We start from the raw sequence: 22,065 nt of genomic DNA on the forward strand, positions 1-22,065 counted from the left end.
ATAAGGCCATGTATGCTCTGAATCAGCATCCAACATACGGTACTGTTTCTCCCATAGCCAGCATTCACAGATCCAGGAATCAAGGGGTGGCACCATTCACCATCACCCCTAGTGACCCACTAGCAAAGTTTTGCTTCCTGTTCCTGCAACATTATGTTCTGCTGGCCTAGAGGTTTCAGTTCTAGAGGGAGGAATGTTGGCACCAGGAGACAAAATAATAATTCTATTAAAGTGGAAGATTGCCAACTGACCACTTTGGGCTCCTCTTGCCTCTAAGTCCACAGGCTAAGAAGGGAGTTACAGTGTTGGCTGGGGTGATTGACCTGGACTATCAAGATGAAATCAGATTACTACTCCACAATGAAGGTAATAAAGAAGAGTATGCATGGAATATAGGATCCCTTAGGGCATCTCTTAGTATTACCATGCCCTGTGATTAAGGTCAATGGGAAACTACAACAGCCCAATCCAGGCAGGACTGCAAATGGTCCAGACCCTTCAGGAATGAAGGTTTGGGTCACTCCACCAGGTAAAAAACTACAACCAGCCGAGGTGCTTGCTGAAGGCAAAGGGAATACAGAATAGGTAGCAGAAGATAGTTATTAATACCAGCTACAGCCACGTGACCAATTGCAGAAACAAGGATTGTAATTGTCATGACTATTTCCTCCTTATTTTGTTAAAAATGTTTGTGCATGTATACACTTGTACTAAGAAAACATCTTCATTTTATTTCCTTTTTCCATTATCATGTGACATAAGATTTATTGATTTTATATCAGCATTTAAATGTTGTTAACTTTATGAAATAGCATTTAGGTTAAGGATTAGTGTGCTTCTGGTTGTATGAAGGATAGCTGTATTACATTAGGTGTAATTATGACCTTATTATTTCCTTTATTTGGAGATTAAATATGATTTCAGGAGATGTGTATGGGTTCAAGTTGACAAGGGGTTCAAGTTGACAAGGACTTGTGATGTTAATATAGCAACCTGATCGGATTGAAGGATGCCTAGATAGCTGGTAAACTTGTTCCTGGGTGTGTCTGTGAGGGTGTTGCCAGAGGAGATTAACATTTGAGTCCATGGACTGTGAGTGGCAGACCCACCCTCAATGTGGGTGGACACCATCTAACACCTGCCAGTGTGGCTAGAACAAAACAAGCAGAAGGTGGGATAAGTTGGCTTGCTGAGTCTTCTGGCTTTCATCTTACTTCTGTTCTGGATGCTTCCTGCCCTTGGACATCAGACTCCAGGTTCTTTGGCCTTTGGACTCTTGGACTTACACGAGTGGTTTGCCAGGGGCTCTCGGGCCTTTGGCCACAGACTGAAAGCCGCACTGTCAGCTTCCCTGCTTTTGAGGCTTTTGGACTTGGACTGATCTACTATTGGCGTCTTTCTTCCTCAACTTGCAGATGGCCTATCATGGGACTTTGCTTTTTGATTGTGTGAGTCAATTCGCTTTAATAAACTCCCTTTCATATATACATATATCCTATTAGTTATGTCCCTCTAGAGAACCCCGACTAATACATTATCTCTCTCCCAGGGGCCACAGACTTGCAGGCCTACCTGGCCGGGGAGATGATCTAAATCTGCCTGAGAGGCAGGAGGTGAGGAGCCGGTGCTGGAGGTGCGGTGGCCCTGCCTGGTAGCACCAGCGGCTCCAGTTGCTGCAGCAAGGAGAATGGGGGCCTGGGGCTGCAAGACGGTTTGAAGAGATGTGGGCATCAGCATTTTTTATGTGTCATCTTGTGTGTGTGTGTGTGTTTTGAACATTGGAGCCATAAAACTTCAGATTAAAGAAAAACTGCAGGACTTAAAACCCACTGGCAGCTCAGGGCTGGCCTGCAGGCCTGTAACTGGTGCAGTTTCCAGCCTGTGCTGCCTGTGACTGCAGCAAGGCTCCACTGCACGCCCCATGGACACGGTCTCTGTCTGCGGCTGCAGCCCTGAGTGCCACAGAGGTCCCTCCCCATTGACAGGGCTGTCTGGCTCTGAGTCTGTGCGCTCCTGTGGGTCAGGCGTCAGCTTCTTGACCTGGTTTTCCTTCATAACTGCTCTCTGAGGGTAGCGGCTGGCCAGAGATCCTTTGCCAAATGGATCCTGGAATCCAGCCCCAGTCCCTGGGCCTCTCCCCACTGGAGCCACTCACCACTGCCAGGCTGGCCACCAGGGTACATTCTTCTTCCCTTGACTTTCTGTCCCAAGCCTGGAAGGCATCCAGAAGTCTCCTCCTAGCACCAAGGAACCCAGAGAGCAGGAGAATGGAGCAGCAGGGTCACAGCCTGGCTTGCAGGGCCCGTTCCTGGCAACTGCCACACTCAGCTGTAGGTTTCCAAACACAGCCTGGAACAGCTGCAACCCCTTCTCGGGCCTTCTCTGGTTGGTCTATGTGCAAATTAGCAACCTGCCTCTGTCCATAACCCAGCACCCCATGTAGACACAGTGGCTCAGGGGTCCCATCATTCCAGGGAGCCCCTGCCTCCTCCAGACCTTGGTGTGGCCTCTGGAGGGGACAGTAGAGCCACAGCTTCCTACAGGAACCAAGTTCACATACTAGAAAGGCCAGGTGGAAGAGCAGTTCTGCTGGTTTTGGGCCTCAATGAAGAAAGATGGGATTTCTTTTCCTACACAGAAACACCCGAGCAGAAACAGAAAGAGATCTTTTGTGCCCACTGATATATGTCTCTCTTGCCCAGTGTGTCATTGTCCAGAGCCATGGGTGGTGGAAGGCAGGAAGTGCGGGCTCCCTGCCTGCTTCTACAGAAGCCCTGGGCCAAAGGCCTCTGCTGAGAGCATCCAGTGCTGTGCGCTTCTCCACCCTGGCCACACACTCCAATCATCGGGTGAGTCTTCAACACACCCAGACCAAGGAAATCCATGGCACTGAAGGTGGAGAAAAAAAAAAGCATGAAGTTTTCTTAAAGCTCCAGCTCTCCAGTGAGTTTCCTGCCTTGGTACTCCTGGAGAGGTTGTGTGGGCAGCTCAGGGGCCTGCAACCCTGCCTGAGGCAGAGCTCCAGGGACTTGCAGGGTCAAAGGTGCCTCAGGCAAGCTTCCCAGCATCCCAGTCTCCACACTGGCCTCAATGGGTGTGAGTGACTAAGGCTGGGAGGAAAGGAAGGCCACTGAGTTTCCAGGTCCCTGCTCCACTGGGAAGAGTCTTCTCTGCACTCTCTACCTACAGCCTCCTTCAGCAGCAAAGCCGGCTAGAGTTGCCAGGGGATGCTTGCACAGCCTTAAGGCCCAAGAAATGAGTCCTAACTCATGTGTCCCCTGAAACTGAGTAAAAATTTCTGGCCCCCACCCTGATTCAGAGCCCTGAGTTCCAGAAATGTGCGTGCAGCAGGAGGCTCAGCGCCAGGACTCAGGAGCTCTCAGCCCGGGGGAGCCCTGGTCTCCTGTGCTCCCTCTGTCTCCTGTGCTGGGTGAGGCCTCAAGGCCAGCATGGCTGCTGGGAGGGCTGACAACAAAAGGGCCACCAGCTTGGGGCTCAGAGACACATGGGAAGGGGGCAGATGCAGAGGCAGCTGGCGTTTTTGTGAGGTGAAGCCTCATTTTCAAGTTCATGGGCTTTAGGCACTCATTGATCTTTGATTTTTTTTCACTCAGAAGTTTCTTTTTTCAATTAAAAAAAGTATAAAACTTGCATAAAATTTACCATCTTGTGTCAATTCCAGCATCATTAAATACATTCACAATGTTGTGCAAACATCACCACTGTTTACTTCCAAAACTTCCATCATCCCCAACAGACATTGTGTACCCTTTAAAGAGTAATTCTCCATTCCCCTCCCCGCGCTCTGTTCTACTTTTTGTCTCTTATGAATTTTCCTATTCTAGGTACTTCCTAAGAGTGGAATGATAATATTTGTCCTCCTGTGTCAGGCTTATTTTACTTAGAATAATGTTTTTTCTTTTGAGATAGGATCTCGCTCTGTTGCCCAAGCTGGAGTGCAGCAGCACAACCACAGCTCACTGCAGCCTCTCTAGGCTCAAGCAATCCTTCCACCTCGGCCTCCAAGTAGCTGGGACTACAGGCGCATGGCGCCACACCTGGCTAATTTTATTTTTTGTAGAGATAGGGTCACACTAAGTTGCCTAGGCCAGTCTTGAACTCCTGGGCTCAAATTATCCTCCCACCTTGGCCTCACAAAATGCTGGGATTACAGGCGTGAGCCACCGCACTCGGCCTTGGAATAATATTTTGAAGTCTCATCTATACTGCAGCATGACTCAGAATCTTACTCTTTTTTTTTGAGACGGACTCTAGCTCTGTTGCCGAGGCTGGAGTGCAGTGGCATAATCTTGGCTCACTGCAACCTCTGCCTCTCGGGTTCAAGCGATTCTCCTGCCTCAGCCTCCCGAGTAGCTGGGATTAGAGGTGCGTGCCACCACACCCAGCTAATTTTTGTATTTTTAGTAGAGACGGGGTTTCACCATGTTGGCCAGGATGGTCTCGATCTCTTGACCTCGTGATCCATCTGCCTCAGCCTCCCCAAGTGTTGGGCTTACAGGCATGAGCCACCATGCCTGGCCTTACTCCTTATGAATAATATTCCATTCTACATACATATCACATTGTGTTTATCCATTCCTCTGTAGATGAACACCTGTTTCCACTTTTTGGCTAATGTAAATAATGTTACCACGAACATGGGTGTGCAAGTATCTCTCTGAATCCCAGCTTTCAGTTCTCTTGGGTACACATCTCAAGAGAGGAGTTGCTGATCCCAGGGTAATTCCATGTTTATCTTTTTGAGGAATCAACAGGCTATTGTCCAAAGTGGCTGCACTGTTTTACATTCCCACCAGTAAAACACGAGGGTTCTGATTTCTCCACATCTTCACTAACACTTGCTGTTTTGTGTGTTAAGTAGCTCAGTGTGGTTTTGATTCACATTTTCTGGTGGACTGACAGTGATCATTGTATCTTCTTTGGAGAAATACATATTTAAGTCCTTCACTCATTTTTGAATCACTTTTTAAAACTGAGTTGTAGGACTTCCTTATATATTCTGGATATTAATCCCTTATGAGATATATGGTGAGTTTTTACTCTCTTTGTAGTGTCCTTTGATGCACAAAAATTTTTAATTTTCATCATGTCCAATCTATCTGTTTTCTTTTGTCGCCTGTGTTTTTAGAGTCATATCAAATAAATCACTGCCAAAACCAATGTCATGAAGCTTTCCCCCTATTCAAAGGGTTTTACAGTTTTAGCTCTGACACTTAGGTCTTTGATCCAGTTCAAGTTAGTTTTTGTATATGGTGCAAGGTTAAGACTCCAACTTCATTCTTTGCAGATGGGTATGGGTATCCATATCCCAGCACAATTTGATGAAAAAACTGTCTTTTCCCCATTGAATGGTCTTGGCAACCTTGTCAAAAATCAACTGATCATAGATGTGAGGGTAGTTTCCTTTTACCCGAGAGTGCAGCTAGAGAATCAAGTGACTTAACAAAATCTTGATGATCTCTCCAAGACAACCTAAGTTAATGTCTAGAGTTGGAGGATCCTGTTCTATGGCAAGGAATGAAATTTGGCAAGAAGTTTCCCTGTCCTTCCACAACAGTACCCCAGCAGGCATTCCTATGAGTGCAGAGATGACTAGGGACCCAGGGTACTTTTACAAACTGCAAGCCAAGCTTGCTTCTGAAAGCAGAAGCAACAGATACCAATGGAAACCCAACTACTGAATTCACCACCTCCATTCAATGGGCCATCCAGAGTGGCCTTTTCCTCCTCTAAGCTAGGGATTTTCTATATAGCCTTTACCCTTTCTCTTTCCTGGCATAAAGTAGGGAGTAATAATACACCCACGGGCTATGATTAGACCCCAAAAAGCTAACAAAATTCCAGTTCTGGCTCCCTTCCATGAAACTACAACAAAAATAAGCAAAAAGGGGCATCTTTAGCCCTGCAGTGTGAATGGAGGCAGGACTTCTGGCAAAGGAAAGGGGTACTGTGAGGAAGGGCATTGTGAAGGCACATGGTTCCTTTCCTTAAAGGAAAGAAGTGGGGACAGGATGTGCCACGCTGGCAGTTTTGGGTTCTCCTCCAGACTTCCAGTATCTTCTACCTGGCCAGGAAACTCAGGACATGGAAACTTGGTAGTCACCATGGACCAGGCCGAGCTCACTTGGCAGAGCAGCAGCACTCAGTGCACCACATCCCAAAGCCCGGTCTCTTGGAGCACGCGCATTCCACTTAGAAGCTGCCGGGCCGCCCTCAGACATAAGTTGGTTTCTTAGCATGGGAGCCAGGCAAGCAAGTTTAAATAAGGTGGGTCCTCAATTAGTGGTCACTATGAGAAATTCAGGAGTGTGATCCAAGTGTTGCACTTTCTTCCAATTTTTAAAAGACAAACTAGAGTTGCATTTTATGTGCTATCTTCCCATTTACAAATATTGGTTGGAAGTATGTAGGGAAAGTGGGTCAAACAAAATCTGCAGTGTTGCAACTCAGTGGCGGTGGTGGTGGGGAAGGCTAGAGCATACATTTGAGATCTTTTTTTTTTTGAGATGGAGTCTCACTCTATTGCCCAGGCTGGAGTGGCACTATGTCTGCTCACTGCAAGCTCCACCTCCGGGTTCACACCATTCTCCTGCCTCAGCCTCCCGAGTAGCTGGGACTACTGGCACCTGCCACCACGCCCGGTTAATTTTTTGTATTTTTAGTAGAGACGGGGTTTCACCGTGTTAGCCAGGATGGTCTGGATCTCCTGACCTTGTGATCTCCCGCCTAAGCCTCCCAAAGTGCTGGGATTACAGGCGTAAGCCACTGCGCCCGGCCGAGATCTTTAATTTTTTTTAAGGCCAAACTTTTTCCTGTCTCTTAGCAACCAGCTGTGGACTTTACACATTTGTGGTTGATAAAATATTTAGGGAAATATTTTTATACCAGTTCAATGCCAGCTACACATTAGAATCACCTGGAGGGGTTTTAAAAGCATACCTGAGCCACACCCCAGCACTGTCAAGTTCAGTAAATCAGGTGGGACACAGGCCCTCAGGTGATTCCAACATAGAGCTACTCTTAGGAAAAATGAACCTCCCAGCAAGTGCTCAGCTTTCTAGATCTGTTGTTTTTTCCTCTTTACAAAAAGGGTGGGTTGTACCTCACAAAACTGTTAAAGATTAAAACGAGTCAGGGGAGGGGAAATTTGGAATGAAGCCAGATTTAAGGAAAGAAAAATTAGACAGTGATGGCTATGAGAGCTAAGATGTACATAAGGGAGGTGATAGGGGAGGTGATGTGCTGAGCTGTGTCCCCCTCCAATTCCTATGTTGAGGCCTAAACCCCAGTACCTCAGCAAGTGACTGCAGTTGGAGACGGGACCATTAAAGAGGTAACTAAAGTAAAATAAGGTCATATAGTTGGGCCCTAATCAAATCTGACTGGTGTCCATAGAAAGGAGATTCAAACCCAGAAAGGCAAAGAAGGGAAGACCATGTGGAGACACCAGAAGGAGAGAGGCATCCACAAGCTGAGGAGAGGGGCTGAGAGGAAACAACCCTGTGGACACCTGGATCTTGGACTTCTATCATCCAAAACCGGGAGAAAAGACATTTCTGCTGTTGAAGCCCTGCAGCCTGGTATTTGTTATGACAGTCCTAGCAAATGAATACAGGACACATCCATGAGAAGAGCCAATGGAAAAGAAGAAAGTGGGCGCTGAGATGTGCTGGTGGTTTGGGACACAAGCCAAGGCTCTAAAATGGTCAGTCATGTTCAGTATCAGGGTCAATTCAGATCAATGATCATCAAAAAATCAAAGCACATAAGAGTGAAGGTAAGGATCGGAGTCAGTGCCAAGGCCAATTTTTTGGGTAAGATCATTTCAATGTTGGCGTGGGTCCAAGCATGGATGTCTGTGTTCAAAGGATAGTTAAGGTCAGGATCCAAGTAAAGTTCAAGGTCATTGTCTGTACAATGGCAGGATGAAGGTAAGGCAATTTTAGAGTTAGGTAGGGCAAGATCAGGATGATTATGTCAAACTGAGGCTCCATGGTAGGGTCAAGGTCAAGTGCAAAGTCAAGTTAAAAAAAAAAAAAAAAACTAAGACAAGGCTAGAATGATGTTCAAGGTGATAATCAGAGTCAGCCTCAAAGTCATGTCAAGGTCCGAATGGCTCAAGCTAAAGGTAAAGTTGAAACGTAGGGTCAGAATGCTGGTCAGCACCAGGACAAGGGTTGGTCCAACATCATACCAAGGCTAAGGATTAGAGCCAAGAGGATCAAGGTCATTTTAAGGCCAGAGCAGTTCAAAGGCAGACTATCATCAGTGGCAGGATGACTAAGGTTAAGGATAACTTAAGAATGGTTAAGGTCAGCTAGATTCAGGTATAAACTTAGGGGAAGTATAAACTTATGGCCAGGACAATGTTCAGGGTTGGCTTCAGATTCAGATTCAGGGCCATGAAAAGCATCAGTGTACTGGATTCAAAATCAATCAAAGTCAGTTTCAAGGACAAGTTTAAAATGAGGGCAAAACATGGTCAGGGTGATGGTTAGGGTGAGGATAAGGGTCAGAATTAGGGCCAGATTCAAATTCAAGGTCAAGTTCATGCTTATTTCAGCTTAAGGTCAGGATGACTGTATATGAGATTCAAGATCAGGATCAACACACCTGTAATCCCAGCACTTTGGGAGGCCAAAGTGAGCGAATCATTTGAGGTCGCAAGTTCGAGACCAGCCCAGCTAACATGGTGAAATCCCCTCTCTACTAAAAAATACAAAATTTAGCTAGGTGCAGTGGTGCACACCTGTAATCCCAGCTACCCAGAAGGCTGAGGCAGGAGAATCGCTTGAACCTGGGAGGCAGAGGTTGCAGTGAGCCAAGATCGTGCCACTGCACTCCAGCCTGGGCCTCCGTCTCAAAAAAAAAAAAGAAAAAAGTCAAGGTCAGGACACATGGGTCAGTTTCAAAGTTAATCCAAGGTCGCCTCAAGGGGATCACGGTCAGGATGATCGTTAAGTGTAAATCGATTAGAATGAGTCTCATGTGGTAATGAAAAGAATCCATATTAGTACAAGTACATCCGGTCTCAATCATTTGATTCATGTAACTCCTAATTGCATGCGAGTGACAACTGAGAGGAAGGTAAGCAGGACACACACATTCCTCTCTAGGGCACATTCTTACTGCAAGGTAGAGTGAACCAAGATGCACCTACTTCATGCTATTGGAAGGCATCATTTTCAGTGCAAAAAAGCTTAGTCTCAGACATTTATCTTAAGGTGAAATCTTATTGCTGGTCAGTGTTAACTGACATCAATGTAAGCAATACAATACACATTAACCTCAAAGGCATATTCCTACTAAAAGATGAGAGGAATCAGAATGAACCTGAGTAGGAGTTTGGATGAGAATTCCTGTTAGTACAACAAACTCAGGCATTCTTATTAAAACCAACTCCTCATAGCTTATTGGGGGAGATGAAAGTCGGCACAGCAACACACACTCACATGCAGGCAGAATAAGCTGGGATCTGAGGAAGGAGTACTACTGAAACAAGTACATACTAATACAACAAACTCATTCCCAGACGTCCTTTCCAAAACTTTTTTTGTGTGTGTGAGATGGAGTCTCACTCTGTTGCCCAGGCTGGAGTGCAGTGGCGCAATCTTGGCTCATTGCAACCTCTGCCTTCCAGGTTCAAGCGATTCTCCTGCCTCAGCCTCCCAAGTAGCTGAGACTACAGGTGCCCACCACCATGCCCGCCTAAATTTTGTATTTTTATTAGAGATGGGGTTTTGCCATGTTGCCCAGGCTGGTCTCAAACTCCTGGCTTCAGGTGATCCACCCACCTCGACCTCCCAAAGTGCTGGGATTACAGGTGTGAGCCAGTGTGCCTCGCCAAAAGTAACTTCTGAATACTTGTTAGCGGAAACTGAGATGGATACAAACCCAGCAACACACTCATCTCATTCTCACCTCAAGGCAAATACAAATGAACCCAAACAATCCATAGTACTGCAGACAAACTCAGTCCCAGATATTCTTCGCAAAAGTAAATCCTTACTGCTTATTCCAGCAAAATGACAAGTTCCCCTCTTTTGAGAGAAAACACATGCTTATGCTGAATCTAAATAGGAATATAGAAAAAGGCACTGTGTTGATGCAGAGCTCAGTCTCAGCCATGGCTTCCTATTGTGGTTAAGCTGAATCCCTTAGATGAACATTACACAATTTAGGGTTAAAATATGACACCAAGCTCAGCCATCAGGCTGATGGGACATAAGACTAATTAGTCCCAGGTCAGAGAGTAAGACCTATTGTCATGGTAGGGTTCCATGTTAACTTCAAAGTCAGGTGATGATTACGGTCAGGAGGTGGGTCAGAGTCAAGGTCATTCAACAGTGATCATGTTTAGGGTAAAGTCAAAGCCAGTTCAAAGACAAAGTCATTAAAATTAGGGTAAGTTATGATAAGGACAATGGTTGAAATCAGCCAATTAAAGATTACATTCATCTCAAGCTAAGTAAGGCAGGTTAATATCAGGATGATCATCAGTTTTAGGATAAAGGTCAAGCAGGTCAGAAGTCAAGGTCCATTTTAATGTCACATATAAGGTCAAGACCTGTGGAACACAATCAGAGGAACAGATGCCTGATTTGCAGAGGTGAGCATCACACAAGGTCCACACACTGTGGCCCAGTCACTGGACCCCAAGCTGGAGAGAACTCTGCTCCTCTAGAGGACAAACACCTGATGAGGCCCAAGCAAAATATAGGACCAGAGAAGATTTAAGCCATGCACCACCAGCCAGGGTGGAATTGCACTGTGGATAATCTCACATTGTGCAGCATCTGAGCTTCTAAACTATGCTATTTTTAACACATAAAGTACATGCCAAGAGGAGCCACGAGGAAAGAAACCAGCTGAGAAGCCTGAGAAGTGGAAATGTAGAAAAGTGTAGCAAAGTAGAATTCAAGATCTAACTCAATGAGGCACTTCTGCAAAACCTGAAGTGACCCACGACCTGAACTACTACTATTTTAATAAAATTGCTTCTAAGTGGCAACTATTCCATTCCAGGTGGGGGCTTACATATGTTGGAATACAGGGCCTCTGCTGCCAAGTCTTCCTCTCCTGTGACAAATGCAGAATTACACACCTAAGTGTTAGCAACTAGGTCAACTAAAAATAAAACACATAACACACGACTAGGTTACAGTTACATCTACAGGATATGCATGGCTCAGAGTCCCCAGCAGTTTGTGGCTGCTCTTCTAAAGGGACAATGCTTTCTCCATCCATGGTCCTCAACCTCCAACAATGTGATTAAAATACACCCTCCCTGCCCCGAAAAAAAAAAAAAAAAACTAGGGACAGGCACTACAGGACCAGAAATGAGAGGGCCTTTCTGCCTCAAAGCACCACACGTGCCCATTTATGGAGGGCTCTCTTGCTTGACAAGGCATTGGCTATGATTAGCTCATGTGGTCTCTACTGAGCCAAGGCTCTTGAAGAAGGAAAAAAAGACATGGCAAAGGCAGATGATCATTGTTCTTGTTCAATTTTATTGGCATTGCGTTCATCTCTTTACAGAAGAACTCAGCCCACACCCTAGAATGTAGACCTTTGGAAAAAGGAGAAGTGCTCCGTTAAGCAAGCTACAATGCAGGGGCAGATCCTAGGAAGGGAGCAGAACTGCCAGGGTTCCAACCAAAGAAACAGGTTAATTAATAATGGGCAATATTGGGGAGATGGGTGGGGAAGAGGAAAAAGCTCCGCTAACCTAAGGATACCACCTGAAAGGAGTGCCTTCTAGAACAAAGGTAAAATCACTAGGACAGATCTGTTAGGGTTTTCCTTTCACTCTTGTAGTAGGATGCTGATCTAACAGGGGAGTTTTGAAGTGTGGAGCAGGGGGGAAAAAAAGAAAGAAAATGAGAATTTTAATTTTTGAAATAACGGCAATTTATCCATTGCACATACCACTGTATTATGCAAATCAACCTTTTGGAAAATTTAGACACAGAAGGGAACTAGACAGTTTTCCCCCTGGAGAGATGAAAAGCTTTTTGGCTCTTAAGTCTTTGATAAAAGGCGTACATAATTCTTGTGTCTACTGTACAGAATACTGCCGCTAGCTGGATTTCCCAATTCTGAGTAACACTCTGCAATCCAAACAGGGTTCAACCCTCCATCTTACATGCCTGCATTACAGGACTTAAACACATAATCCAAGAATTTCTTACACTAATTTATACATTTTAATTGGTTGCATATATTAACATGTACTATAAGATTCTTTTCTAAGAAGCATTACATAATAAATGGATACTGTAAAAAGATCTGATTAGTTAAAAGTAACAAGCATTAACAGATAGATACATACAAAACTCAGCCTGATCAGACTGGGTGTGAGCCTGTAATGGGGCATGGGGCACCAGCCTTCCCAAGGGGTAGCCTTCAAGGAGGGAGGGGAAAGGGGGGGTAAAAAGACCACAAGACCATTAAAAAAAATCAGATAATTAGACACAGATTAACTGTAAACAGTTCTCTCTCTCTCCAGTGAACAAAAAAAATAAGCTTCCAATGCCAACTCCATATCAGAATGACTTCCACCGCTGGCTTGTCCTGCTGCCATACTCGCGGGCTCATGTGGGTGGGCAGGCAGACCCCAAGGAGCCATCACGGGCAAGAGCTGGAGTTTGATTACGTCAGATCTGTGTGTGTGTGTGTGTGTGTGTGTGTGTGTGTGTGTGTGAGATACGTGGGGTGTAACTGTGTTTGATGGGGTTTTCTTTTGGCAGCTGGATGTGAGAGATCAATGTATGTTTTGTTTGGAAGAGGAGAGGGGAATTGTGTTGAAGGCCTACGTGTGTTCTTGGTTTGTGAAGGACTCTGTGCTCAACTCTCACTGCCCCCTCAGCAACTGCAGCTTTCTGCCGAGGCCTTGGCCCGGTCATTCTTGTCCAGTTTGATAGGTTCAGGAAATTCGTTGTACAGCTCCACCTCCGTTTCCTGGACAAGGAGACAGAGAAAGGTTGGTTACTCAGGGAACAGAAACATTTCAGCCCTCATTGCGGGCACTTTCTGCCCAGGAGGGGCTCACTTCTGCTTGGGCAGAGTGGGTGGGGAGCTGTGGAGCAGAGCCTGCCCACACAGTTAAGGGAGCGCTCTGGCAGAAGGTGCCATGCTCAGGGGAGTAGCAAGAGAATAACAGATTTTGTGACAACTCCAGGTCAATGTGAAGAGAGGAGTCTTGCCAGGAGAAGCAGCGGTCTGCACCGAGCAATCAGGACAGAAGTTCATGGACATTCTCGATCAGATCATGATCTGGGAGCTCTGGGACCACATCCAGTTCAGATGCTTTCTGTATGTTCCCTATAGTTGCCAATGGTTAACAATGGTCTGGATTTCTAGCTTTTCTCAAACATCTGGCAACCCTCAGCCAGTGTGTGCACGAGGTGAAGTGGCTGGAGCTGAGTGTGAGCTGCCCTCTCAGCCTGGAACATTCCTTCTACCTCCCCATCTTCCATCTACTTTTCGGGACCAATGGCCTCTGGTCTCTTTTTTGTTCCAAAGGTTTAGCAGAGTTTTGTCTCCCAAATGCTGCAGGCCTAGAAAGGCAGCTGTGAATGAATTTTACCACCATCTGTGACAAGTGATCAGAGCAGATGGACTATGGTCATTTTAGTGGGACTTTGCTAAAGTAACATGCTTTCAATGAGGAGCAGCATTCTACTTTTGGGTGCAGGAAAACAATGTCACTTAAACACTGAGCACTTGTGTGCCAGTGACTGTTCTAGAATTTGGAGATAAAGCAGGAACTGTTTCTATTCATTAAAAGTTATCTAGGAAAAAAATCATTCCATTGACAATAACTATAAAAGTATAAAACATCTAGGAATACATACTTAAAAAAATAACAGCTTTGGCTGAGCATGGTGGCTCACGCCTGTAATCCCAGCACTTTGGGAGGCTGAGGCAGGTGGATCCCTGAAGTCAGGAGTTCAAGACCAGCCTGGCCAACATGGTGAAACCCTGTCTCTACTAAAAATACAGAAATTAGCCAGGCATGGTGACAAGCACCTATAATCCCAGCTACTCAGGAGGCTGAGGCAGGAGAATTGCTTGAACCCGGGAGGTCAAGGTTGCAGTGAGCCAAGACGGTGCCATTGCACTCCTAATAGCTTTACTGGGTTTTAACTCACATGCCATAAAGTGTACAATTCAATGGCTTTTAGTATATTCAGAAAGTTGGGCAGCCAGCAACATTAAGTTTAAAATACTCTCATCACCCCCCAAAAAACCCTATGCCCATTAGTAGTTCCTTCCCACTCCCATTCTACACCATCTTGGACCCAGCAACCACTCATCTACTTTCTGTCTCAATAAAGTTGCCTATTATTCTGGACACTTAATTTTTAAACATTATTTATTTATTTTAATTTTCCCCATTTCTTCTAGTGGACTGTGATTTCTTTTTTTTTTTTGAGGCAGAGTCTTGCTCTGTCCCCCAGGCTGCAGTGCAATGGCATGATCACAGCTCACTGCAGCCTCTAACTCCTGGGCTCACACAATCCTCCAGTCTCAGCCTCCCAAGTAGCTGGAATTATAAGCTCCAGCTATGTTGCCCAAGATGGTCTCAAACTCCTGGTTTCAAGCGATCCTCCAGCCTCAGCCTCCCAAAGTGCTGTGATTTTAGGCATGAGCCACTGCATCCAGGCTGGACATTTCACTGAAATGGAATCGTACAACATACGGTCTTTTTGCAACTGGCTTCCTTCACTTAGCACCCATGTGGCAGCATGTGTCACTACTTCATTCCTTCTTACAGCTGAATAATATTAGAATGCATGGATAAGCTGCCCTTTGTTTATTCACTTATCAGTTGATGGACATTTGAGTTGTTCTTACTTTTTGGCTGTTACAAATAGCGACATTTTATATTCCCACCAGTACCTAGGAATATGTTTACTGTGAAAAGCAAAGGATCATATTATAAATCAACTATAGCCTGGGTGTGCCTGTAGTCCTACCTACTTAGGAGGCTATGGTGGGAAGATCGCTGGAGCCCAGAAGTTGGAGGCTATAGTGAGTGATGATTGCACCACTGTGTATCAGCCTGACTGACAGAGCAAGACCCTGTCTCTAAAAAAAACAAAAAGAATCAATCAATCTTACTGAAGGAACAGAAACAAGACCTAAAATAATATCATGGGTGGAATGTTTTGGTTTTTTTTTGAGATGGAGTTTCGCTCTTGTTGCCCAGGCTGGAGTGCAATGGTGCAATCTCGGCTCACTGCAACCTCCACCTCCCAGGTTCAAGCAATTCTCCTGCCTCAGCATCCTAAGTAGCTGGGATTACAGGTGCCCACCACCACGCCCAGCTAATTTTTTGTGTTTTTAGTAGACATGGGGTTTCACAATGTTGGCCAGGCTGGTCTTGAACTCCTGACCTCAGGTGATCCACCCGCCTCAGCCTCCCAAAGCGCTGGGATTACAGGCGTGAGCCACCGCACCCGGCTGGGCAGAATGTTTGTGTTCCTCCAAAATTCCTGTGTTGAAGCACTAACCCTTCAGCTGGCTGTATTTGGAGTAAGGAAGGAATGAAGGTTAAATGAGGTTGCAGGGTAGGGCCCTGATCTGAGAGAATTCGTGTCCTTATAAGAAGAGGTGACACCAGAGACACCTTGCTCGTGTGTCCTCTCTCTGTGCACACAGCGGAAAGGGCATGGGAGGACACAGTGAGAAGATAGCCCAGAAAAGCACCCTCACCAGAAACATGTGCCAGCACCCTGCTCATGGACTTCCAGCCTCCAGAACTGTGAGAAAACAAAATGTCTGTTGTTGGACCCTCCCAGGCTGTGGGGTTTTGTTAACGCAGCCTGAGCAGACTAATGCAACAGCCCCAGGAAAACTGCAATCAATGAGAAAAAAACAGTGGGCTTGAAGAAAAAAATTCCAGTCAAAATCTCAACAGAGTTTTATTTGGGGTGTGGAAGGTAAGAGAGGAAAATGGTGGAACTGAAAGAAAATTATTAAAAAAGAATGTGGCAGGCCAGGCGCGGTGGCTCACGCCTGTAACCCCAGCATTTTGGGAGGCTGAGGCGGGCGGTTCACAATGTGAGTTCCAGACCAGCCTGGCCAACATGGTGAAACCCTATCTCTACTAAAAAATACCAAAATTAGCTGGGCATGGTGGCGGATGCCTGTAATCCCAGCTACTCAGGAGGCTGAGGCAGGAGAACTGCTTGAACCTGGGAGGCGGAGGTTGCAGTGAGCTGAGATCACGCCATTGCATTCCAGCCTGGGGAACAGAGCGAGACTCCGTCTCAAAAAAAAAAAAAGAATGTGGCAAGAGGAAACTTGCCTCATCAGGCAGTCAAATCAACACAGTCCAGATAAGGGAACATGGCATGGACATCACCAGAACAGACTGGAAAGACCAGAAACAGATCCCAGCACATATGAGCATTTAGCACAGGCCACAGTCTATTCAGGGAGAGAAATGGCTTGTGTAACATAGCCGAATGATTTCAAACAACTGGCTGAGCTCTCTTGAGAGAAAAGGCAAGTCTCTCTTTCCTGCCATAAGCCAAAACAAATTCCAGCTGAATTACAGAAAAATCTGATGTAGACACAGGAAACATAGAAACTTAAAATGACATAACCAAATAAAAAAATACTTTTTCCCTATGTTCAAAAGACTTAAAAAGACCACAGAGTTGGAAAAGTCACTTAAGATGCAAGTAGAGTTAACTTCAATTCACCAACAGCTCATGAGAACTGAGAGAGGCCCAACCATGTGCTGTGTGCCGGCTGTGTGCAGCAGAGAAAATCCAAATGGCTAAGCCCCAGGGAGGGGGACTCAGAGGGACCAGTAGTCACGATGGTGGCAATTTATACACCCAAAGATCAGCAATGTCAGCAGTGACAGGTGACACCTATTGTTGCTGGCAAGGAGGTAGAACAAAGCAAGCCCACACTGCTGAAATGTTATTCCCCTTGGGGAAAGCAACCTGGCACCCTAACTTACAATTAAATAGACCCTCCGATGTAACAATCTAACTTCTTAGGGGCTAGCTCTAAAAATAAAAGCATAAAGACAACAGGGACAGTAGTGATGGAAGAGAAAAACTCAGACAGTGATGCCAGGCAACAGGGAACAGGTGGGAAACACTTTCCTACACATATTTGGATTTCCCTTCCCTTATATGAACATTAAGAAAAACACAAACATTATTATTTGGGGGTGAGGGTGGCCAAGTCTGCATCTTGGTCTGCTCCTTACCACTTGAGGGCTCTCCTGGCATTCTGGGTGGAACAATTTCCTCATTGAGTAGATCTGTCCCTTTCATTCTAGAACACTTAGTGCAGACCCCATCCATGCCAGAATTTCCCTGGTCCTTGGAGCAACCATTCCAAACAACTCTTTGTCCTGCTGAAAGCCATTACCTTCATTCAGCCGGCTTCCTGGAGTCAGCAGAATCTGCCTTGCCCTTCACAGCCACCATGTGCTTCAAGTGTTCTATGCATCCTCCCAAACCTGCCACACCTCTGACCACCCCCAGACACTGTCTGATGAGGCTTCGTGACCTGCCTTAATCACCACTGCCCCTAACAGAGCTGTACATCAAAACAGACTTTCAACTCGCATGAGTGGTTGTATCTAATCACAGAAACAGTAAATAAGAAATTCTAGGTATTGTATTCCTTGAATAGTTTTCCTACATCTTCTTCCTTCTTTGTGTTGTTTACTTAACTGTTTCTAAGGAAAAAAGTTACCAGTCAGTATGTGAGAGCTGGAAGAGTCTGTCTCATTTAATCTTCATAATCACCCTGCAAAAGCAGGTATTCCCATTTTTCAGGTGAGGGGGTAGAAGTTCAGATATAATTTTTTTTTATTTTAATGTTTTATTTTTTTTAGACAGAGTCCCACTCTGTCACCAAGGCTGGAGTACAGTGGCATGATCTTGGCTCACTGCAACCTCTGCCACCTGGGTTCAAGAAATTCTCCTGCCTCAGCCTCCCGAGTAGTTGGGATTACTGGCGACCGCCACCAGGCCTGGCTAATTTTTTTGTATTTTTTAGGGGAGAGGGGGTTTCACCACGTTGGCCAGGCTGGTCTCGAACTCCTGACCTCAAGCGATCAGCCCGCCTTGGCCTCCCAAAGTGCTAGGATTACAGGCATGAACCACAGTGCCCGGCCATAATTTTTTTTTAAGCCCAAACTAGATATAATGATTGGTAGGCAGCAGAGCTGGGATTCATATTCATGTTTATTTCCTCCTTAAATAGAAGCAGCAATCTGTTCGGGGTCTCCCAGTGACCTGATCTCCTAATCGCAGCAAAGAAAATAAGAACAAGCCTAGTAAAAGAAGGGCAGCCTCAGACTTCACAGCCTCTGCATCTTTTAGATTATTCCCCCCAAAGTGGGATTTCTGGAAGCTTAAGCAGAACATGTCATACCCTTCCCAGATGAACCATAGGGTATTCTGGCTATACAGAAAAGAGTGGGTTAGGGAAGAAGATTAAGGGCAGGAGGCCAGGCAGGGACTGGGTCAGTGGTCCGGCATCACCAGAGTGGGCTGGTCAGCTGTGGGAGACCCACCTGCTTAAGTGCATTCCGTGCAATCGTCTGGAACGCCTGCTCCACGTTGATGGCCTCCTTGGCACTGGTCTCAAAGTAGGGAATGTTGTTTTTGCTGTAGCACCAGGCCTGTGCCCGCTTTGTGGCCACCTGAAAGAAGAAGCAGAGTGCACATAGGCTCATGACAGAAGCAGCCAGCACTGACTCCATCCTCCCCAGGAAGTGTCATGGCCCCTTGTCTACAGGTGGTACAGGTGAGGACACAGACACGGGGAAAGAGGGTGTTGGAGGAGACCTGCAGACCCGTCCAAACTTGTCTTGCTGGCTATGCTCAGGATTGCTAGGATTCAGCTAGAGAGCTCAAAGCCTGTCTCGGTCTACAGCTCATACCTTCTGACCCTCAGTTATACTTAAAAGCCATTTGTGAATGGAGTAAGAAGCCAGTCCAGGAAGAAATGAAGAGTGTTTACTGGGACCTCAGGGATCCCAGGACAGGAAATGCCCAGCAGCTTGGTCTTAAGGTTTATAGCCCCTTCACCATTACTGCTAGTGTGATATCACCCATGCCACTCACACATTCTCATTCCTTCCCCAACCCCTAGCCCATTTTCAGCCAAGAGATAAGGACTAAGTCACTTAAGAAAAGATCCATGGTCAGAAATAAACCTAGTTGTAATTAATCAAAGAGTCCATGTTCCAACAGAAATGATATTTGAAACTACAGTACAGCAATTTCACTCAAAGCCCAAAGCAATATTCTGCACACATGGAGATCCACGCATGGCCTGGAGGTACTGGGAGGGCACTACTGAGAATGACAAAACCGAATTCCCTCCTTCAAAGTGCAGAAAGGGAACTGAAGCTGAGAGAGCCAAGACAATAGCCCAAAGTCACAGCCAGCTGGGGGCAGGATGGGGACTTAACCCAGGTCACCTGGGTCCCAGCCCTTAAAGGCAGTTGGCCTGAGGGGCTGGCATATGGTAATGAAGACTCCACCAGCACCTCCTAGAGCCATGTGAGCTTAGCAGAGAACCCTCCAAATTCACAAGGCCCCTGGGGAGCAGGTGTCTGTGACGATATCTATCATCATTGGTACTTACTTGTCTGTTTTCGAGGTCAATCTTGTTTCCCAACACAACAAAGGGGAAGTTTTCAGGATCTCGGGGACTGGCCTGGATGAGAAACTCATCTCTCCAGCTATCTAGGGTTTTGAATGTGTTGGGGGCAGTCACATCAAATACCAGAACGCAGCAGTCTGCACCTCTGTAGAAGGCCACACCGAGAGACTGGAACCGTTCCTGTCCTGCTGTGTCCCATATCTGTGAGAGACAAAACATTTATTCCTTGGGAGAATGCTAGGCAGAGCACCAGGAGCATGTATGCAAGGGGTGCCAGAAGAAAGAGGCTAGATTGTGGGGCCACCCACAAAGACAAATGACACCAGACTTCAGGAAGCAAATTTCAGCACCAGAGTATCTGAAACAATCCTCACAAATATTGTAAGTATGTGTCTGTCTATGAGCGAGTGACATTGAGTCCAATCTCCAGGGTGCTAGAAATTTCTTATATCTTGATCCAAGTAGTGGTCACAGGTAGGTTAAGTGTGTAAAATTTGAACTATAAATAAAACTTAGGTACTCTGGGAACTTTCTGAGAGCAATGGAAATATAGGGAAGTGAGGTGATGACTCACGAATGATACAGTTCAATCTATGCATTTTACTGTATGAAAAGTTTGCCTAGCCAGGCACAGTGGATAACCGGAGGTCAGGAGTTTGAGACCAGCCTGACCAACACGGAGAAACCCTGTCTCTACTACAAATACAAAATTAGCCAGGCATGGTGGTGCATGCCTGTAATCCCAGCTACTTGAGAGGCTGAGGCAGGAGAATCGCTTGAACCTGGGAGGCGGAGGTTGCGGTGAGCCAAGATCGTGCCATTGCCCTCCAGCCTGGGTGACAAGAGCGAAACTCTGTCTCAAAAAAAAAAAAAGAGAAAAGTTTGCCTAAACAACAAAAAAGATTAGCATGTTATATTTCATTTGTATTATACCTCAATTAAAAAACAAAACAAATGAAAAACTCTTGACAAAAAGAGATCAAGAGAAAGACAATGAGAACACACATCAGAGTAAAGATTAAACCAGGTACTACTGCCCAGCTCTAAGCTGGTCACATCAATCACTGCCATGCTAGGTTTAAGAGCAAGGCTGGGTATACTTACTGCCCTAGATCCGTAACAGGCACTCAAACAGAGCCGGACGAACATGATAACAACTCAGATATAAGGATGAAGGGCAAAAAAGACAAATTTATTTCTAATGATTCCACTGCCTCTCAGCAGGCTAGGGCACTAAATGCTCCCTTGCCCAGGTACAATAAACAAAGTCCACACATGTAGACTAAACAGGATCGGGGCTGCTGGTGGTACTTATCACTGTGCTCTCCTGGTTCTCCAATGTTCTACACGGAATATGTATGCATCTCTGTCAGCGGAGAAGTGACCCCATTCTCAAACAAACAACAAACAAAAGAACACTTGGCATCCTCCCACACAGGAAGGAGTTCATGTCTTGTTCTAGTCATATGCGCGGAGAGGTTTTCTGGAGCTGAAATCCTAGACTGCACACGTGACACTCTCCACATTCTCCCACGTTCCTCCCCTCTACCCTGTCACGCACTAGGGCACTCTGGCAACAGCAGATGGGGTGACATGGGAGAGCAGGTTCACTGGACTTTACTGCTGCCCAACAGATTTAGTGAACCATCGATTCCTATTTTTAAGAAAATATTGCTGACAATTTCCTATCATTATAAACAACTCAGCAATGAACTTAGCACAGGGAGCTTTCTCTGTATTTCAAATGGCTTTTTTCAGATGGACTCCTACAAGCAGAATTACATAAGAACTCTGTTACTGTTAGGTGGAACCAATTCATCATCTGGAACTCAGATACACAGAGAAGGCAAAGTAATACATCAAAAAGAAGTCAACAAGTTGACGGGTTCCTAGAAAGTTACCAAAATTAATTTAACTTTACAAAAGTAAAGGCCATATTTATCAAAACATCAACAAGTACAGTCCTATGGTTGACTGTGATCTTTAATTTTTTAAATATTTTAATTGAAATTGTTAACAGCGACCCGGGTTCTTGGAATCTTCCACGATAGAAATCAAGAGAGATCACCAGACACAACAGCAAAGAGAAAGTGAAAGTGTATTAGCTTGTGCATAGTGAGCTAGCACTGCAAAAGGAAAGGGGCAGCTGTTCTCTGAAAGCAGTGTGGGAGTTAACTTTAAAGGGCTTTCCTGTGGGGAGGGGTGATGTCAGGGTATGTATATAGGAGGGGTTTTTCTAGTGCACGCACAGTGGCTATACATGCTTCTTCAGAAATTGCGTGTAGCACTAGCAGGTTAAATCTCCACCTTGGGTGTGACTTTTGGCATTAAATGAGGAAAAGGTAACTGTAAGTTGAAGTTTAAGTCTAACTGCACATGCTGGGGGGCCCC

At 45.7% G+C, this 22,065-nt stretch overlaps 1 protein-coding gene across 1 annotated transcript in view; it reads right to left on the reverse strand.

Moving 5' to 3' along the window:
- Positions 1-11,514: 11,514 nt before the first annotated feature.
- RAB7A (RAB7A, member RAS oncogene family) overlaps positions 11,515-22,065 on the reverse strand; it is an 85,537-nt gene continuing 74,986 nt past the window's right edge. The window contains 3 exon segments of the mRNA NM_001133944.1: positions 11,515-12,981; positions 18,578-18,706; positions 19,657-19,875. Of these exon segments, the coding sequence (NP_001127416.1) occupies positions 12,886-12,981; positions 18,578-18,706; positions 19,657-19,875 (444 nt within the window). The 3' untranslated portion in view covers positions 11,515-12,885.

Source organism: Pongo abelii, chromosome 2, assembly GCF_028885655.2.
Source record: "Pongo abelii isolate AG06213 chromosome 2, NHGRI_mPonAbe1-v2.0_pri, whole genome shotgun sequence".
Taxonomy (NCBI): Eukaryota; Metazoa; Chordata; class Mammalia; order Primates; family Hominidae; genus Pongo; species Pongo abelii.